General features: G+C 48.4%; 1 protein-coding gene across 1 annotated transcript; it reads left to right on the top strand.

The window, feature by feature from the left end:
* Nucleotides 1-2733: 2733 nt before the first annotated feature.
* On the top strand, nucleotides 2734-21146 carry LOC139049259 (sodium-coupled monocarboxylate transporter 2-like). Its single transcript, XM_070524631.1, has 6 exons — nucleotides 2734-2809; nucleotides 5609-5869; nucleotides 17904-17969; nucleotides 19692-19743; nucleotides 20606-20673; nucleotides 21087-21146. Exons 2-6 carry the CDS (start codon nucleotides 5645-5647, stop codon nucleotides 21144-21146), a joined length of 471 nt encoding a protein of 156 aa, XP_070380732.1. The 5' UTR covers nucleotides 2734-2809; nucleotides 5609-5644.
* Nucleotides 21147-21555: the final 409 nt, after the last annotated feature.

Below are 21555 nucleotides of genomic sequence, written 5' to 3'. Positions count from 1 at the left end.
TGAAATCCAAATGCATTTCTGGGAACTCCAGCACAAACACTCCTGCACGGAGTTCTACACAGACGCATCGAAGTCACACGACGGGGTGTCCTATGCAGCCGTCGGTCCATCCTTCTCGGAATCCGACGTACTGCATCCGGAAACTAGCATCTTCACGGCTGAGGCCTACGCAATATTGTCGACCGTGAAGCATATAAGGAAATCAAAACTAAAAAAATCAGTTATATATACGGAATCCCTAAGTGTTGTGAAGGCTTTGATATCGTTCGGTAAGCACAAAAATCCTGTTATAATTGAACTTTATTCCGTCTTATGTAAAGCATGTGTATCTAACCAGTATGTCATCATATGCTGGTTGCCGGGTCATAGGGGCATTGAAGGTAACGTTCTGGCGGACCAGATGGCCACTTCAATTGCATCGTATTCTGTTAATCCTACCACTGCCGTCCCTGTCACAGATCTGAGGCCGTTCTTGCGCAGGAAACTGCGAAAATACTCGCAACGCCTGTGGGACATGTAAACAAATAATAAGCTGCACGTAATAAAGCCACAATTATGGTTCTGGCCTTCTGCAACAAGATCACGCCGAAAAGATGTCATATTCTGTCGTCTAAGAATAGGACGCACATTTGGCACCCACAATCGTTTACTCACTGGAAATGAGCCGCCAACCTGTGGGAGATGCGGGGAGAGGCTGACCGTCCTCCACTTCATCCTGGAGTGTCGGAAAGCCGAATCTGACAGAAAAAACATTTTCCGTTAGCATATCGGCAGCACATCCCCCTTCAGCCTGTAATGTTACTCAGCCCAGAACCGCTTTTTGACATTAACGCAGTCCTAGACTTCCTGAAAGACGTTGTGTTACATGTAATTAGCCCCATACGTTCGTAGCGTCTCCTCTCTCCAGAGTATAGCGCTGTGAGAATTATTTTGAATAGCACATGCCTCTAGGCCCTTGTGTTTCAAGGGCTCTGGCGAGGCAGTAGTGCTCTAAGCAATTTACAATTCGAATATTTTATATAATGCATCATTCTTTCTTAATGCATTTTAGTGATCATAGTACACGTCATTATACATTACCATAATTTTATTACGTGTACATTTTATGCAATTTACACGAACTCTTTTAGGCCACTCTACAGCCACGTCACTGTAAGTTCACAGAACCCATCAGACCACTGCATATTGATTACCACTAGCATGTCGCTCTTTGGCCATACCTGACCCTTGCGGCACTAAATCTCAAACATCATCAGCACCATGAGCACTCATGGGGCGTAGTTGCTGAAACACTTGGTCGGTACGGGCGTCTACAACGACCGCAGGGTCAGAACCATCGCTCTGAAAAACAAGTTGGAGCTCCGTGAAACAGCTGCATACCCAAGCGCAGTTCACACACGTTTATTTCTGCCGACGTTAAAAAAGAAACATCTCCCATATCCGCCCACTGCATGTGCAGGCCTACACTTCACGACAAGAGGTTCAGTCTGTACTCAGTAAATTTTGTTTTATTTAAAACTTGAAGCCTCTGCTCAACGACGGCATGGATCGTCATGCTGCTAGGAATCACGTGTTTAAGCGGCCACGGACCGGCAATATTCCGCTGTGAATCTTGCTCTGGGATTTACCCCTGCTGCTTTCTACCGCGAAAGTTGCTTTCTTTTATCAGGCAAGTACGTTTCCCGATTTGGTACGTGAAGCCTGGCATAATAATTTGTTCGCGCCGAGTGTATACACCATGATTATGTTTCTCAATGCTCAGCGAATGTAGCGTCATCGTTGAATGAATGCGGCGTGGATCACTTTCTCACATTCGTCTATCAAGATCAGTAATTGGCCGGCCTGAGCTGGAAAGCGGAGACGGTGTAATATTGTGAATGGTTAGCGATAGTTGAAGTGCAAGGAATTAACGCATTACCACGCTTTCAATACTTGAGCAACGATAGCGAGCGATCATAATTGGAGACTTGGTTTTTGGACTCACGGTCGTTTAACGGTGAGACGCAAAGATATAGTGATGTGAAAAACTAGACGCATAGCAGAGCTGAAATGTTGTTAGCCGAGGGGAAACATCAAACAGCAGGTGGTAGTGCAGCCAACGGCATACAGCCTGAAGTGACAGCTACAGCTGCAGATTTTGTCATGAAGGGCGCTCATAGAAAAGAAAATAATTAGTTCTGTAAGCAAGTCAAGTCTACATATTGTACTATAGGTAGAACATTAACGGAACAAGACGGAAAATTCGGTGAGTTGGTGACAGTGCATATTTGTAACAAGACAAACGCGCGTCTCTCGCGGTCTTTTTCGTGTTTATCGTCCGTTCGCACTCAACTACATGCACTTATAACAATATCCCGGGCTTGGGAATGTTTATTCAACTTCAAAGCTTTGTCTGTATGTGCTATGATTTGGGGGGATGGCACTTTCCTCTTTGACAGTTTCAACAGAGTATACTTACGGACTGCGATGTGAAAATTTCTCTTGACAACTGGAGCCCTAACTGCAAAGCCTTGTCTGGCACATTGGAGGGAGTTTGGTTGTGAAAGTGGAGTTAAAATAACATCAAGCGCCAATAAATTACATCGACAAACACGTCATCCAAAGATGCTTCCAAATTCATAGTTTCTTGTACAGACTGATTTGTAGACTTGTACAGACGCCCTGATTCACATCACGCCAGCTCGAGGACAGCGGGAAAAGCATGACGCCGGCCGGTTTGGACGCTGCTGATTGTGCCGTTTTTGGCGTGTTAACGGCTCTGGGATACCTGGTCGGCCTTTACTTTTCGTTTGCTCGGCGTCGACGACAGGTGAGTGCGAAAACATAACGCGTTTTGCTGGCTCCTACAGAACATTTTTGTGGATTCTGGCTTAGTTGTGTTTGTTCGTCTATCGCCGCTCCTCCGAGAGAACCAGTTCAATGTGCCACAACAAGCGAGGAAAACTTATTTGTTCAATAGCGTTTATCACTAAGATTGGGCAACATTGGACGATGTCATCATTACGCAGTGATGCACACGGGCCGAATACAAACCTGAAGCTTGCAGTGGCTCAGGAATCCAGCTCATGAATCATGCAGTTTATCGTGCCGGAACTGTGATGTCGGTTATAAGGTATACTGTAGTACAGGACTCCAGATTAATTTTGACCACATGGGGTTCTTTAACGTGGAGGAATTCAAGTACACCAAAATTCTTGCATTTAGTCCCAATCGAAACGCGTCCGCGGCGGGCGGGAATCAAACCGGTGATTTGGTGCCTAGCAGTAGACTGCCGTAACCTCTGTGTCGCTACGGCAGGCGTAAGCCAAGATCATGTCACTGCAAAGAAATTTCACAGTAGGTATGAGCAATGCTAGACCAAGATGCGGATAGAGATGTTCATGGCACGAGCACCAGCAAAAAAAAAAAAATCTTGGGGCACCTTTTTTTCTTCGTTTTTTATACAGAAGCGGTCATGTAGACATTATATTTGGGCAACCGCCGTGGTTTCTCAGTGGCAATGGTGTTGGGCTGCTGAGCACGCGATCGCGGAATCAAATCCCGGCCGCGGCTGCCGCATTTCGATTGGGGCGAAATGCGAAAACTCCCCTGTGTTTAGATTTAGGTGAACGTTAAAGAACCCCAGGTGGTCGAAATTTCCTGAGTCCTCCACTACGGCGGGCCTCATAATCAGAAAGTGGTCTTGGCATGTCAAACCCCATAATTTTTTTAAAATATTATTGGGCATAGGTGCGAATTCTCACCGATAGAGCAGGCCCGAGTGCAACCACATTTGGAATGCCAAATTCGACGTGCAATTGTACGGAAGTTTATGTCTAGATGCGAATGACGAATGTGTACTGGTGGCACAGACATATAATGGACTTGAAAAATCAAAAGAGGTGCAGAGCCAAAAGGACCACAGAAAGGGTTGAACGCTGGTCTCTCAACTTGACGAGACACGAGCTAATGGTTCTGGGCGAACGTGTTCATCTGTGCTTTACAGTTAGTCAGATGGATTTGATGAACTAAATCAGCTGGAGGAAGAGGAAGCGCGAAAGGGCCCAATTCACTAGAAAGTCCAGCTTTTAAGGGAGAGAGTTGGGCTACTTGTAGTTTAGATGAATTGCAGAACGTTCTACTCTTTTCTGTCGACCTGTCTCTTCAGCTCCGTTCAATATTACGCGCTGGAACATGTCTTTTTGTAAATTCCAATTAGCGCAACTCTCTGCCTTAAATGCTGCACATTCTAGTACATTGGGCCCTTTCTGGAATTTTTTTTTGTCCAGTTCACTTAGTTAACCAATTTGCCTTGGCGAACTGCAAGGCACGTATGTACACCTCCACCCTGAACCATCAGATCGTGTCTCGGGAAGGGGAGAGAACAGCGTTCTATCTTTTCTGTCGCGCTTTTCTGTCTGTGCCTTTTTAAAAATTTTTTTACGCTCTGGTACACGTTAGCACGCTTTCTCAAAATCTGCGACAGAATGCTGTGGGAAAAAGGCGTATTATTGGGGCAGGTAGGTGATCACTGTAGTATAATCTAATTCGAGGCAATCAACATAACAGAAAATCCTGATTACCATTAGGCCTCACCATTCCTCTCCGCATCTGAAGGATCTTCTGTTGAACCATCTAATAGCGACAATCATTTGGTGGGCGATATAGAGAATAATTGTTGCGCATTCAGGCGTAATATCTGTACCTTGTGAAATCCACCCATCGTACGATCTGTTGACGAAGTAATCGCACGTCTTGAACGTTACCGACGGCCTGAACATGTCTCCATGTTCCCCTCATGTGCTTAACGCGCCGCCACCTTCCGGATCTTTTTACAGCGAAGCTGTTTATGCGGACCCTGTGCCATCATTGTCGCACTTCCCTAAAAAGGGGCCACGTGGCCTAGCGGGAGAGGATAAGAGCTGAACATGGGGAAAAGGGGTTGGAGGGACCCCTTTTCCCCTGTGAGAATTCTATCTGATACGCGAATCTTATAGGGTTGTCACATGGTGCATTTTCAGCAATCGAGCCAGATGGCGATCAAATTTATCGACGATTGATTCCGCCCTGCCGCGAAAGAAACAAATGTTATGCATGTGGTTTGCTGCCAAAGAAGCGTGCCCAGCGATTGAAACGCGATACTAGGAGCTCGTCGCTGCAGCACCCGAACGAATACAGCACCCGCACCTCAAATGGTGGGCTTTACGCCCAATATACGGAACTTTGGCTTAGTGGCTCCGCACATTCTATCCCAGCTACAGCTATGGGAAGACCACGAGTAATGCGTACTCCTGAGGAAGAAGCTGCCTACCGCGAGCGTCAGCGAGTGTTAGCGGTGAAACAGTGGGATAACCGATAAAAAAAGCACTCCTAAACCATGCTCACCACGCGAAGCACGAAAAAGCGAAAATGAGGTGAACGAATGGTGAAACAAAAGATCTACAATATAGACTCGTTGCGAAGTTTGACTTGCATGGTGTAGCACACGGTGCAACTAACACAACTTCACTGTTCGACTTGCTTCCCGAACTGGATGGGGCGGTGACTTTTTTTATTATTATGGCAACGAGCAAGAGAACGCAACTCGCACCAGATGGCAGTACGAGACGAAGCACTCTTGCTGATGCAGTTCACGCCAGCTGACCATGGCAGCAAGAGCGCTGCGATGGAGACGTTCCTCGGCGGGCGCAGCCTCCCCGAAGCCGCCCTGACGGTCTCAGTTCTGGCTTCCGTGGTCAACGGAGTGTCGGTGGTCGGCTTCCTGGGACACTTTTACGGCTACGGATTCCACAGCCTCTGGCCACTGTCCGCCACTCCACTGGCGGTGCTCGTGACGTCGACGGCACTGGTGCCGCTGCTGTACAACATGCGCGCTGCTTCTGTCTTCCAGGTAGTTTGTGGTTAGCAATGGGTTGTTTTCCCTGAAAAAAAAAAGAGTGCTGTGGTAGAAGCTTCTATGCCTATGTGTTTAGTAGACATGGCAACCAGTTGTTGCAACAAGACATGCTTAGCAAGTCAAATAGCATTACGTTAACAATTTAGGACAAAAATTACTTGCTGTATATTAAATATCTTGTACACTGAGGTATGTCTATCGCAAACGTTCGGCCTCTGCTTTTGGTTCAATGTCTAGGCGTCAGCTGTTTTCAAACTTTCCTTGTTTCTACTTTTCCACTGCTGCTGATGCTGCTGTGGCTGTATTGCACGATGCACCATGGGGTGTTTCAGAGGGTGTTTATAGATAGAAGGAGCGTGGCAGAGAGGGACGACGACGCGAGAAACTCGTTTGGATCATTCAATCGCTTCGCATATGCACAAAGTCCTCTAAAACGCTCTGGGCGTCACCACATTAGCCTCTTGACAGATGTAATTATCCGTGACCGTCCGCAAAAGCATTACAGAAACTGCAATGCAGAAAATGGAACCGTGGACGTGAGAAGGCAAGGAAACGCTACTGCTGTAGATACGACAGCGGAAACAGCCATACTGAACGTATTGTGCTGTGCGTTTGTGCTATTTCTGCAAAATAAACATAATGCAAAATTGTCAAGTGGACAACTGACGCATGGCGTGCAGACGCAATGCCGCATAACGCGCACCGTAGGGTCTAGGCGATAGCCGCATTTCGACCGGAGCGAAATGCGAAAACGCTCGTGCACTTATGTTTAAGTGCACATCAAAAAGCACCAGGGTGTCCAATTTATTCTGAAGTCTGCCACGATGGCGTGCTTCAAAATCTGATTGCGGCTTAGGCATATACAGCCCCATAATTCAATTAATTTTTAACACTTCTGCCACCACATGATGCGCCATTTGAGGCTATGAGAATGCTAACAGCTTCTCGGCGGTTACAACAATGGCGCGCACCAACGCCTCATGCAAACACGTCTCTCTGTGTGTTGTGTGTACGGCGCAGCCAAAGCAGCAGTGGTGCACGCTAAGTAACGTTTAACATCAACTCGCCACTCTAGTATTGGATTAAATGTTGAAGAAATTAAACATTCGCCGTCAACATTACCGCTACTTATCGTCCGTCAAACCAAACAGCACAGAAAGCTTCGTTTATATATCGATTTCCACAGTGCGTGAAATTCGCCTAACTTCATTCGAATGCTTGTTAGTTCGCAGGTGAAATACATTTCCATTATTCAGTCACTCACATTCAAGAACCTTCGTCATGACGCAAAGCGCTTTACTTATATATATATATATATATATATATATATATATATATATATATATATATATATATATTGAAACGAAGAAAAGTAGCCGCCTGCGCCACAGCACCATCGCTACCGGCATGAGCTCGTGGTTGCTGTCTTTCGCCGAACGCTTGTGACAGCTACCCGTTCGCGCCCGTTGCTAATAAATCTCTTAGCAAGTGGTGGAGGTGCGGGGTTTCGACCACCCTGGAACTTCGGAGTCGCACTCTACCCCCCATCATGCCCGACGACGCACGCACTCCTCCAGCTCCTCCAACGGCGCCGGCTACCTTGGTTTGTGCCGGTGCCTTGCGTCAGCGAGATCCCCCTATCTTCTCCGGCACAGATGACAAAGACGTTGAAGATTGGATCTCGTCTTATGAGCGAGTGAGTGCCCATAACCAGTGGGACGACGTTACTAAGTTGAGAAACGTCGCCTTTTATCTTACGGACGTTGCGAAACTATGGTTTCTCAACCATGAAGCCGACCTCACTTCGTGGTTGGTCTTCAAGACCAACTTTACCCAAGTTTTTGGTCGGCCTGCAGTAAGAAAGCTTCGTGCAGAACAACGTTTGCGCACACGTTCCCAAGAGACCGGAGAAAACTTCACGAGCTATATTGAGGACATTGTCGACCTTTGCAAACGGGTGAATGCGTCAATGTCAGAGGAGGAGAAGATCAAACATATAATGAAGGGTATTCAGGACGACGCATTTCAAATGTTATTATCGAAGAGTCCTCACTCTGTCGCTGAAGTCATCGAATTGTGCCAGAGTTACGACGAGTTGCGCAGGCAACGGCTTCACACCCGACGTCCCACCCCGCCCGCCGACTCTCTATCCAGCCTTGGGGTCGACGACTACAACCATGCTACTCTCTTCATCAAAATCCAGGAATTCGTTCGCGCAGAGGTCGCCCGCCAGCTATCGTTGATATCTTCTGTCCAGGAACCACCCCCTGCTTTGCATCCTACGATCCGCGACTTCATTCAAGAACAAGTCTCTCAAGCCGTTCCTCCAGCCGTTGAGCAGCCACCAGTCACGGCTCCTCTCACTTACGCTGAAGCAGTTTCCCGATCTCGTCCACAAGCGCCCCTGCCGCCCTCTATGCATCGACCACCGACATTTTTGCCGCCATCTATGCCGCTTCACGACCGCCGGCATTTTCCTCCTATGCCACTGCCCGACCGACAGCCTTTTCCGAATGCTCAACCGCGACTCGGACCTTACCCCCACCAGTGGCGCACCTTCGATGACCGCCCAATATGTTTTGCTTGCGGTGGTGCTGGTCACGTGGCGCCCCATTGTCGTCGTGGCATGCCTCCTCTTCAGAACATCCGGCGGGCGCCACCTTTCCCCGCTCCGTTTTCCTCGTCGCCTTCCAGCCTTCCTACTTCTTCCTTTTCCCCTGACCGCCCAACCGCCTCTACTCGCCGCTCACCATCTCCCCGCCGTCGCTCGCTTTCTCCGATGCGGCGTCGTCCCGTGTCCACCGAGCAGGAAAACTGATGGCCGCAGTTCCCGAGGCACGAACTGCGTCCACGTCGCAATGCCCAAGTCCTCGTCCCTCTCCAGCCAACGTCATCGAAGTCTCTGTCGAAGGAATCGCCGTCCTGGCGCTTGTAGATACAGGAGCCGCCGTATCCGTAATTTCCGCCGAACTCTGCCGCACACTACGAAAGGTTTTGACGCCTCTCTCCGACTTCTCCCTTCGAACCGCGAACGCTCAAAATATAACGCCTCTCGCTGCCTGTACTGCTCGCGTCTTCATTCAAGGTCTACTGTATACCGTCGAATTCGTCGTGCTGCCCACTTGTTCCCATGACATCATATTAGGCTGGGACTTCCTTGCAAATAATAACGCCGTTATTGACTGTTGTCACGCCAAACTCGAACTTTCTGCACTTCCAGACGTCGAGCCTATCGACAACGACCCTTCCAGTGTTAAACTGTTTGTTTCCGAAGACAATTCCGTCCCTCCACGCTCTTCCCTGCTTGTGGCTGTGTCGTGCGCCGCTATTTCTGATGCCACTGTTTTCTTTACGCCCTCTGAGCTGTTCATTCGCCGCCGATGTTCTCCGCTGCCCTTTGCTCTCCTTACTCTTCGCAATGGCGTCACGAAAATGGTCGTCGACAATCCCACAGCCTGCCCTTTAGCTTTATCTCATGGTGAATGCCTAGGCCTTGTTCAACCAGTCGACACCTTTTGCATCTTTGACACTGCTGCCGTTTCTACTTCTGCGGGCCTTGGCGCACTTACTTGTGACTCTGCGGTTGATCAGTCACTCCTCGACGCTTTCCACTGCTCCATCGACGATGGCACGTCATCTTCAGAACGAAGCCAGCTTATTGCTCTCCTGCAGAGGTTCCGCGCTTCTTTCGACAGCCATGCTTCCGGTTTGGGCCGCACATCGACCGTTTTTCACCAAATAGATACCGGCAGTCACGCACCTTTACGGCAGCGCCCTTACCGAGTTTCCGCCTCTGAGCGCCGTGTCATTGACCACCAGGTTGCTGACATGCTCAAGCGTGGCGTTGTGCAGCCTTCCAACAGTCCCTGGGCATCACCGGTCGTCCTCGTTAAGAAAAAGGATGGCTCTATTCGATTCTGCGTCGACTACCGACGTCTGAACAAGATAACGCGCAAGGACGTTTACCCGTTACCGCGCATCGACGACGCCCTCGACTGTTTGCAGGGAGCTGAATTCTTTTCTTCGCTGGATTTACGTTCCGGATACTGGCAAGTCCCCTTGGCACCATCTGATCGACCTAAAACAGCATTTGTGACACCTGACGGATTGTACGAATTCATCGTAATGCCTTTCGGCCTGTGCAATGCTCCCGCCACTTTTGAGAGAATGATGGATAATATTTTACGCGGCCTCAAATGGAACACATGTTTATGCTACCTGGATGACGTAGTTGTCTTTTCCGCTGATTTCCAAACCCATCTCAGCCGTCTCGAGCAAGTTCTCAAATGCCTTACTGTCGCGGGACTTCAACTTAACTTAAAAAAATGTCGTTTTGGTGCCCGAAAGCTCCCTATTCTTGGCCATGTTGTATCACGAGACGGCGTCCTTCCGGATCCAGCCAAGCTCCGCGCTGTCACCGACTTTCCGCAACCAAAGAAGTTAAAAGAGCTTCAAAGTTTTCTTGGTTTATGCTCATACTTCCGACGTTTCATTCGAAATTTCGCTTCCATAAGTGCACCCCTGACAGCCCTTCTAAGTGGCGACAAAGAACTTTCCGCTTGGTCGCCCGCCTGTGATGACGCCTTCACGAAATTACGCCGCCTGCTAACCTCGCCACCTATCCTCCGCCACTTCGATCCTGCAGCGCCCACAGAGGTCCACACCGATGCCAGCGGCATCGGACTTGGCGCCGTACTCGCACAACGAAAAGCGGGCTTTGATGAATATGTCGTTGCCTACGCGAGCCGAACTCTGACAAAGGCCGAGGCTAATTACTCTGTTACAGAGAAAGAGTGTTTAGCCATTATTTGGGCCCTTGGAAAATTCCGTCCTTATTTGTATGGTCACCCTTTCGATGTCATCACTGACCATCACGCCCTTTGTTGGCTGTCTACCCTTAAGGACCCATCTGGCCGACTTGCTCGCTGGGCCCTTAAGCTACAGGAGTACGACATCCGCGTCCTCTACCGTTCCGGCCGCAAACACACGGACGCTGACGCCCTTTCTCGCTCACCGGTCTCCGCTGACTGCGCTTGCCTATCCGACCTTGAGCCCACAGTTCCATCTCATGCACTGCGCAACAGGCCGTCGGAGCAGCGCAAGGATCCCTGGATCAGTGCTCTCATCAGCATCCTTTCTGATCCATCCACCCCATCACCATCGCGCGCTCTTCGCCGCCAGGCTACCCACTTCTGCATTCGCGACGGCCTTCTTTATCGTCGTAATTACCTCTCTGACGGTCGCAAGTGGCTTCTCGTGATACCCCGCCATCTCCGTGACCTTATCTGCGACGCTTTCCACGCAGACCCTCAGTGCGCACATGCCGGCCTCTTCAAGACCTATGCTCGACTACGCATCCGATTGTATTGGCGAGGCATGTATAACGTCAGAAAGTTCATTCGCTCCTGCGCTCCGTGCCAACGCCGAAAATTACCTCCCGGACAAGTCTACCCGTCACAACCCCTTCCCTGCCCTCGTCGGCCTTTTGATCGTGTTGGCATAGACATCTACGGACCGCTACCCTCCACACCAGCAGGCAACCGCTGGATTATTGTTGCAGTGGATCACTTAACCCGCTATGCTGAAACAGCTGCTCTGCCGACTGCCACCGCCCGCGACGTTGCATCGTTCCTATTACGACATTTCGTTCTTCGCCACGGTGCCCCTCGCGAACTTCTGAGCGACAGAGGCCGCGCCTTTCTTTCCGATGCTTTGAAGGCACTACTCGACGAATGCCGAATCGTTCACCGCACCAGTACAGCGTACCATCCGCAAACTAACGGCATGACCGAGCGCTTCAACCGTACTCTTGGCGATATGCTCTCCATGTACGTCGCCTCTGATCATTCAAACTGGGACCAAGTTCTCCCTTTCGTGACGTATGCGTACAATACTGCGACCCAGGCAACTACCGGTTTTTCCCCTTACTTTCTCCTATACGGACGAGAACCTTCTACTACTCTCGATACTATTCTGTCATATACACCTGACGCGTCCGAAAGTACTCCGCTATCTGAAGCTGCTCGTCATGCTGAGGAATGCCGCCAGCTTGCCCGCTCTTTTTCCACCGAGGACCAGTGGCAGCAGCAATCCCGTCAACCTGCCGGCCGTTCTGCACCAACTTTTTTGCCTGGCTCTCTCGTATGGCTTCGGGTACCCGCTACTACACCCGGCCTCTCCTCAAAACTTGTCGCAAAGTACCTAGGACCCTACCGCGTTCTCGAGCAAACGTCCTCCGTCAATTACATCGTAGAGCCCCTCACGCCATCGACGGACCTACGCCATCGCGGCCGCGAACTTGTCCACGTCTCTCGCCTTAAGCCGTACTACGACCCAATAGTAGTCTCTTCGCCTTGAGCCGCCAGGATGGCGCCTTTTTCTGCGGAGGGCGATTGTAACGAAGAAGAGTAGCCGCCTGCGCCACAGCACCATCGCTACCGGCATGAGCTCGTGGTTGCTGTCTTTCGCCGAACGCTTGTGACAGCTACCCGTTCGCGCCCGTTGCTAATAAATCTCTTAGCAATATATATATATATATATATATATATATATATATATAGTCATATAATGAGAAGCCAACAAACACTGACACCAAGTACAACATAGGGGAAATTGCGTGAGCTTAATAAATGAAATCAAGTAATGATAAATTAATGGAAAATAAAGTGGATGAAAAAACAACTTGCCGCAGGTGGGAACCGAACCCACAACCTTCGCATGTCGCGTGCGATGCTCTACCAATTGAGCTACCGTGGCGGCGTTTCCCCATCCACTTTCTTGGGTATTTATGTGTACTAGTAGAACCCTGGGAGTGTTAGCCAGCGCCCCCACTCACAGACCTTGGCGGCGGACGTGGAACGTCTTTTTTGCCGCAGGCGCCACGAGAACGTGATCTTTTTCGGGTGAAGGCAACTGGTCAATAAACCCACATATGCTACCTGAAGGCATCAATGTTGCCGGATTCGAGACTCTCGTTATGTAATAAACGAGAAGAAAGGGGGTAAACCGAGGGACCCGATAATTATTAGTCATATAATGAGAAGCCAACAAACACTGACACCAAGTACAACATAGGGGAAATTGCGTGAGCTTAATAAATGAAATCAAGTAATGATAAATTAATGGAAATTAAAGTGGATGAAAAAACAACTTGCCGCAGGTGGGAACCGAACCCACAACCTTCGCATGTCGCGTGCGATGCTCTACCAATTGAGCTACCGCGGCGGCGTTTCCCCATCCACTTTCTTGGGTATTTATGTGTACTAGTAGAACCCTGGGAGTGTTAGCCAGCGCCCCCACTCACAGACCTTGGCGGCGGACGTGGAACGTCTTTTTTGCTGCAGGCGCCACGAGAACGTGATCTTTTTCGGGTGAAGGCAACTGGTCAATAAACCCACATATGCTACCTGAAGGCATCAATGTTGCCGGATTCGAGACCCTCGTTACGTAATAAACGAGAAGAAAGGGGGTAAACCGAGGGACCCGATAATTATTAGTCATATAATGAGAAGCCAACAAACACTGACACCAAGTACAACATAGGGGAAATTGCGTGAGCTTAATAAATGAAATCAAGTAATGATAAATTAATGGAAATTAAAGTGGATGAAAAAACAACTTGCCGCAGGTGGGAACCGAACCCACAACCTTCGCATGTCGCGTGCGATGCTCTACCAATTGAGCTACCGCGGCGGCGTTTCCCCATCCACTTTCTTGGGTATTTATGTGTACTAGTAGAACCCTGGGAGTGTTAGCCAGCGCCCCCACTCACAGACCTTGGCGGCGGACGTGGAACGTCTTTTTTGCCGCAGGCGCCACGATAACGTGATCTTTTTCGGGTGAAGACAACTGGTCAATAAACCCACATATGCTACCTGAAGGCATCAATGTTGCCGGATTCGAGACCCTCGTTATGTAATAAACGAGAAGAAATGGGGTAAACCGAGGGACCCGATAATTATTAGTCATATAATGAGAAGCCAACAAACACTGACACCAAGTACAACATAGGGGAAATTGCGTGAGCTTAATAAATGAAATCAAGTAATGATAAATTAATGGAAATTAAAGTGGATGAAAAAACAACTTGCCGCAGGTGGGAACCGAACCCACAACCTTCGCATGTCGCGTGCGATGCTCTACCAATTGAGCTACCGCGGCGGCGTTTCCCCATCCACTTTCTTGGGTATTTATGTGTACTAGTAGAACCCTGGGAGTGTTAGCCAGCGCCCCCACTCACAGACCTTGGCGGCGGACGTGGAACGTCTTTTTTGCCGCAGGCGCCACGAGAACGTGATCTTTTTCGGGTGAAGGCAACTGGTCAATAAACCCACATATGCTACCTGAAGGCATCAATGTTGCCGGATTCGAGACCCTCGTTATGTAATAAACGAGAAGGAGGTAAACCGAGGGACCCGATAATTATTAGTCATATAATGAGAAGCCAACAAACACTGACACCAAGTACAACATAGGGGAAATTGCGTGAGCTTAATAAATGAAATCAAGTAATGATAAATTAATGGAAATTAAAGTGGATGAAAAACAACTTGCCGCAGGTGGGAACCGAACCCACAACCTTCGCATGTCGCGTGCGATGCTCTACCAATTGAGCTACCGCGGCGGCGTTTCCCCATCCACTTTCTTGGGTATTTATGTGTACTAGTAGAACCCTGGGAGTGTTAGCCAGCGCCCCCACTCACAGACCTTGGCGGCGGACGTGGAACGTCTTTTTTGCCGCAGGCGCCACGAGAACGTGATCTTTTTCGGGTGAAGGCAACTGGTCAATAAACCCACATATGCTACCTGAAGGCATCAATGTTGCCGGATTCGAGACCCTCGTTATGTAATAAACGAGAAGAAAGGGGGTAAACCGAGGGACCCGATAATTATTAGTCATATAATGAGAAGCCAACAAACACTGACACCAAGTACAACATAGGGGAAATTGCGTGAGCTTAATAAATGAAATCAAGTAATGATAAATTAATGGAAATTAAAGTGGATGAAAAAACAACTTGCCGCAGGTGGGAACCGAACCCACAACCTTCGCATGTCGCGTGCGATGCTCTACCAATTGAGCTACCGCGGCGGCGTTTCCCCATCCACTTTCTTGGGTATTTATGTGTACTAGTAGAACCCTGGGAGTGTTAGCCAGCGCCCCCACTCACAGACCTTGGCGGCGGACGTGGAACGTCTTTTTTGCCGCAGGCGCCACGAGAACGTGATCTTTTTCGGGTGAAGGCAACTGGTCAATAAACCCACATATGCTACCTGAAGGCATCAGTGTTGCCGGATTCGAGACCCTCGTTATGTAATAAACGAGAAGAAAGGGGGTAAACCGAGGGACCCGATAATTATTAGTCATATAATGAGAAGCCAACAAACACTGACACCAAGTACAACATAGGGGAAATTGCGTGAGCTTAATAAATGAAATCAAGTAATGATAAATTAATGGAAAATAAAGTGGATGAAAAAACAACTTGCCGCAGGTGGGAACCGAACCCACAACCTTCGCATGTCGCGTGCGATGCTCTACCAATTGAGCTACCGCGGCGGCGTTTCCCCATCCACTTTCTTGGGTATTTATGTGTACTAGTAGAACCCTGGGAGTGTTAGCCAGCGCCCCCACTCACAGACCTTGGCGGCGGACGTGGAACGTCTTTTTTGCCGCAGGCGCCACGAGAACGTGATCTTTTTCGGGTGAAGGCAACTGGTCAATAAACCCACATATGCTACCTGAAGGCATCAATGTTGCCGGATTCGAGACCCTCGTTATGTAATAAACGAGAAGAAAGGGGGTAAACCGAGGGACCCGATAATTATTAGTCATATAATGAGAAGCCAACAAACACTGACACCAAGTACAACATAGGGGAAATTGCGTGAGCTTAATAAATGAAATCAAGTAATGATAAATTAATGGAAATTAAAGTGGATGAAAAAACAACTTGCCGCAGGTGGGAACCGAACCCACAACCTTCGCATGTCGCGTGCGATGCTCTACCAATTGAGCTACCGCGGCGGCGTTTCCCCATCCACTTTCTTGGGTATTTATGTGTACTAGTAGAACCCTGGGAGTGTTAGCCAGCGCCCCCACTCACAGACCTTGGCGGCGGACGTGGAACGTCTTTTTTGCCGCAGGCGCCACGAGAACGTGATCTTTTTCGGGTGAAGGCAACTGGTCAATAAACCCACATATGCTACCTGAAGGCATCAATGTTGCCGGATTCGAGACCCTCGTTATGTAATAAACGAGAAGAAAGGGGGTAAACCGAGGGACCCGATAATTATTAGTCATATAATGAGAAGCCAACAAACACTGACACCAAGTACAACATAGGGGAAATTGCGTGAGCTTAATAAATGAAATCAAGTAATGATAAATTAATGGAAATTAAAGTGGATGAAAAAACAACTTGCCGCAGGTGGGAACCGAACCCACAACCTTCGCATGTCGCGTGCGATGCTCTACCAATTGAGCTACCGCGGCGGCGTTTCCCCATCCACTTTCTTGGGTATTTATGTGTACTAGTAGAACCCCGGGAGTGTTAGCCAGCGCCCCCACTCACAGACCTTGGCGGCGGACGTGGAACCTCCTTCTTGCCGCAGGCGCCACGAGAACGTGATCATTTTCGGGTGAAGGCAACTGGTCAATAAACCCACATATGCTACCTGAAGGCATCAATGTTGCCGGATTCGAGACCCTCGTTATGTAATAAACGAGAAGGGGGTAAACCGAGGGACCCGATAATTATTAGTCATATAATGAGAAGCCAACAAACACTGACACCAAGTACAACATAGGGGAAATTGCGTGAGCTTAATAAATGAAATCAAGTAATGATAAATTAATGGAAATTAAAGTGGATGAAAAACAACTTGCCGCAGGTGGGAACCGAACCCACAACCTTCGCATGTCGCGTGCGATGCTCTACCAATTGAGCTACCGCGGCGGCGTTTCCCCATCCACTTTCTTGGGTATTTATGTGTACTAGTAGAACCCTGGGAGTGTTAGCCAGCGCCCCCACTCACAGACCTTGGCGGCGGACGTGGAACGTCCTTTTTGCCGCAGGCGCCACGAGAACGTGATCATTTTCGGGTGAAGGCAACTGGTCAATAAACCCACATATGCTACCTGAAGGCATCAATGTTGCCGGATTCGAGACCCTCGTTATGTAATAAACGAGAAGAAAGGGGGTAAACCGAGGGACCCGATAATTATTAGTCATATAATGAGAAGCCAACAAACACTGACACCAAGTACAACATAGGGGAAATTGCGTGAGCTCAATAAATGAAATCAAGTAATGATAAATTAATGGAAATTAAAGTGGATGAAAAAACTTATCAGTGGATGAAAAAATTTATCATTACTTGATTTCATTTATTAAGCTCACGCAATTTCCCCTATGTTGTACTTGGTGTCAGTGTTTGTTGGCTTCTCATTATATGACTAATAATTATCGGGTCCCTCGGTTTACCCCCTTTCTTCTCGTTTATATATATATATATATATATATATATATATATATATATATATATATATATATATATATATATTTCACATAAAATCAAGAAAAGGCCGCTACTAATGCTTATCGCGCACCTGATATGGAGCAGGCGCTGGCAAGTGGCATGCAGTCGTTACGATCGAATTGCTCGAGAGTGTTGAATTTCACGCGAGGTCCCGCGCTCCATTTCGGGCCGCCGCGATAGCACTTCGACGTGGTTCGAATACAAAAACGCTCATGCAATCGAATTCATTTTATTCAGATTCGGGTCTAAATAATCTATGCTGCTTTCCATTGGCTCGGAACATGTCGCCAGTTCAGGTGTTTTGCTTTGACGCGTAAACGGCTTACTTATTTTAATTAATGAGCGTCAAAGAAAAATTAATTATCTGGTCAATACAGCGCGTTTGGTTTTGTTAGCTCAGATTGCGTAGTTATTATCTGATAAAGTGTACGCGCTGATTGAACACAGAATCCGTGTTGACGTCCTTTTTCTCTTTCATGAACATCAGTACCTGCGCCTACGTTTTGACAACAAAGTCGGAATCACTGCTTGCGTCGTCTACTTCATCCTCAGTGTAAGTGCAAGCACAGACATTTCGGTGACCAAGTGCGAATATCCGAATTTATTGTTGCGTTGAAATAGTGAATAACCAATAACGGCCATCATCAGGACTTATTGTCAACTCGAAAGTTAGGTGCAGCCGATTAATGTGATTCCTCATTAAGCTATTGACCGTTTACAGCACTGCAGCTCGGTCACTGGCATCTTTGATCACGTGATCACGTCCCCAATTGGCGCCTTATGACTTTCCTTTTCGTATGGCGAACGATTTACTCAGTGAAAATCGACGTTCTCTCTTTATACTTGACTTTTTCGCCGGAGATGTGACGCTTTCAGCCTAAAGCACAAACAGGACATTACTACTGATAATAATTTACACACGGCCCTATATTCCCGTGGCGGTGGTGAGAGGAACACCTCAAGTTAGCGCGTTTGCTCCCTTTGACGAACGGATAGCCGATGGCGCGTAACTTTTTCAACGAAGCTGGATATGGCTAGCCGATTCGTCCGTACGTGCGTCTGTCGCCTGTACGCCAAGAACTCCTCCGGCGCAACTCATGTGCATGGGTGAAAGAGAAAGAGAGGCGCGCGATTGGCTGCGCCCGTAGTAACGTCGATGCTCTCCGTCGCAGCTGAGCGCGCGCTCAGCAGTTTCTCTCCGGCTTCCATTGTGTATGCCACGCGCCACACGTACTCCTGAGGAGTAGACAGATTTCGATCAGCAACGCCGCTAGCAGAACTGAGAACCAGCTCGTCTACGCGGTCCCGATGCTGCAGCCCGGGCACAACAACAGGCTCGTGCAGTCGAGCGCAAGCAGCAACTGTGTACCAAGGATCCGGCAGCCTACTAAGCCGTCGTTTAATGTGCATAAATCAGCATAGAAGTAATTAAAGTTTTCTGCCTGATGTGCATTCGCATATTGCGCTTCTCTGGTACTGGAATCTGTTTCCTTATGGTTTATATGCCCGGAATAAAGTTTGCTGTGTAAGAATACCTTTTCATTTCCTGTACATTCGTCAACCAAGGAAAAAAAAGCGTTTACGCGGGAGATGTTCTCGGTTTATCATCATGACTGCATGCGTAGTGCACTCCAATTACGCGTGCGCACGAGCCCTGACTAATTGCCTTCTGCTGGTAATAAAATAAAAAAGAAACCTTTGTTAAGAGGCACATGAGTGCGCCGTCTTGAAAACGTGTACGAATAGACAGTCAAATGTTCCTAGCTGACTTGCGCTCGTAAGTATTTATATTGCATTCATATCTGAGGTAAACATCCCATTTTCAACGCCGAATCGCCTAATCTGTGAAAATAGTTACCGACCCATGACAGTCACTAATTTATTTCATAAGCTCACGCTGACTGCGCAGTTAACTCATTTTGTTGACGGGGAAGCGCGTGCTGGATGACCGCAGATTTTGCTCTTCAGGGTGATGTGACAATGTAGAAAATTAAGCATAAGTGAATTTCACGTTAAAACACAAATACCATCAGATTTAATTAATTAACCCATGCGGAACTTGCGGGAATGCAGCGTTTGCTGGATTAGGTGTTACCACACTTCGCACGTGGGATGATTTGTATGTGAAAAAATTAAATTCCTCGCGATGATACGTAAGCTCAATTTAGTGGTAGGGTACTTTTTATCTTTAATTGCCATCATGACTTTTCGTTTATGCCCTTTTGCTGAGAAACCGAGACGGCACACTGCTTCACATATACGTACTCCTTTGCAGCAAACCCTGGGAGCAGTGGGAATCTACAGTGCCGCTGTTGGAGTTTCCACAAGTATGTAGCAAGCAAGTTCACTTCCTCCTGACTTAAAGAAGAAGGTCGCAGTGTAGTGGTAACGAAAAGCGTCATTTTATCTTTCTGTACGTGGCACGCTGCTACACACACTCCCCATACGTGGGCCGATCCCAAAATAGTCCAATACCCTCCCAACCGCCGCGGAGGTGAAGCGATGCCAAAGTTAGTGCAATACCGGGCAGACCCGCCACGGAGGTGAAGCAGGCGTTAAGCAGTGCCCATACGTGGGCCGATCCCAAAGTTAGTGCAATACCGGGCAGACCCGCCACGGAGGTGAAGCAGGCGTTAAGCAGTACCCATACGTGGGCCGATCCCAAAGTTAGTGCAATACCGGGCAGACCCGCCACGGAGGTGAAGCAGGCGTTAAGCAGTACCCATACGTGGGCCGATCCCAAAGTTAGTGCAATACCGGGCAGACCCGCCACGGAGGTGAAGCAGGCGTTAAGCAGTACCCATACGTGGACGATGCCAAAGTTAGTGCAATACCGGGCAGACCCGCCACGGAGGTGAAGCAGGCGTTAAGCAGTACCCATACGTGGGCCGATCCCAAAGTTAGTGCAATACCGGGCAGACCTGCCACGGAGGTGAAGCAGGCGTTAAGCAGTACCCATACGTGGGCCGATCCGGAAGATAGTGCAATGCCGTGCAGACCCGCAGCGGAGGTGAAGCAGGCGTTAAGCACACCCCCATACCTGAGCCGATCCCCAAGATAGTGCATTGCCGGACCTACCCGCGTCCCGCCATAACATTGTTCGGGTGTATTGGAATGAGACGCGGCAGCTTTTTCTGTTCTGGACCTGTTATCTCTGTTTAGAGCCTGATATTTCCCTTACACTTTCAGTGTTTTCCGTGCCACTGCTGTACTGCAATGTTGCCATTGGTCTGGCTGGAACTATTTATACAGCTCTGGTAATGACATCTTTATTCATCTTTGTAGTTAGCACGCATGATATTTGCTTTACCATATGAATTTATATAAGTACGAGCCGATATATCAAAATAGATTGCCTGTGTCGTCGTTTCTCCGCCTTTTCAGAAGCACTTATGGAACAGGCGGACGTTACTTGCAAAGCAAGTTGCAAGATCGAGAGTCGTAATCAACACCAGCGTTCATGTCAACACGTGTACTAAATATTTTTTGCAAATATTCACTCTAGGGCACATGCTTCATTGCAACATTGAAGCTGTGCACTATTGAAATATTGTTTACTTAAAACAAATATTCAAATGGTCACAACTTCCTGCTAACAGTTTCGCAAAGGTTCCTGTCAACACTTTCGGGAGGATCTTAGTTGTAACGTTAACGTTTGCATTTTTTGCAGACTGAAATCAGATATCTCGAGGATGGCGCTAGTCTGAAGATGTCTGAGAAGCAGACGTGACTTCGGTACTGCTTGGATTCAATTTCGCAATTAAAACATAAGTCGTAAACTGAATAGGTATCTTGAATTTTTAGCCTTTTGAATCGAACAGCTTTCTTTCACTCTTTCCGCGTTTTTCCTGGTAGGTTGATGGTACGACGTTGGGCGGACATGGGGGAGGGAGAGGGAGGAAATGTGTCGAGGGAAAGGGCCCGTGCCAATGCAACCGAGATGCGAAGAGGGGGGGGGGAGACCGTCGTGCGTGGGCTCTCGTGTTACGGAGTGGCGGTCAAGGGCGGTAAGAAAGAGGGGGGTAGGGAGGAGGCGCACCGTTGCTTGTTAGCTCACTTGCACTTTCATCGCAGGAAGGCAAGGGAAATCGTGCGTGCTATCGGGCAAGCACACAGTTCGTCACACGCCTCGCTGGCCG

Source organism: Dermacentor albipictus, chromosome 8 (genome assembly GCF_038994185.2).
Source record: "Dermacentor albipictus isolate Rhodes 1998 colony chromosome 8, USDA_Dalb.pri_finalv2, whole genome shotgun sequence".
NCBI classification, from domain to species: domain Eukaryota; kingdom Metazoa; phylum Arthropoda; class Arachnida; order Ixodida; family Ixodidae; genus Dermacentor; species Dermacentor albipictus.
The sequence above is the reverse complement of the archived record's forward strand: the minus strand, read 5'-3'. Positions and strand labels throughout refer to the sequence as shown.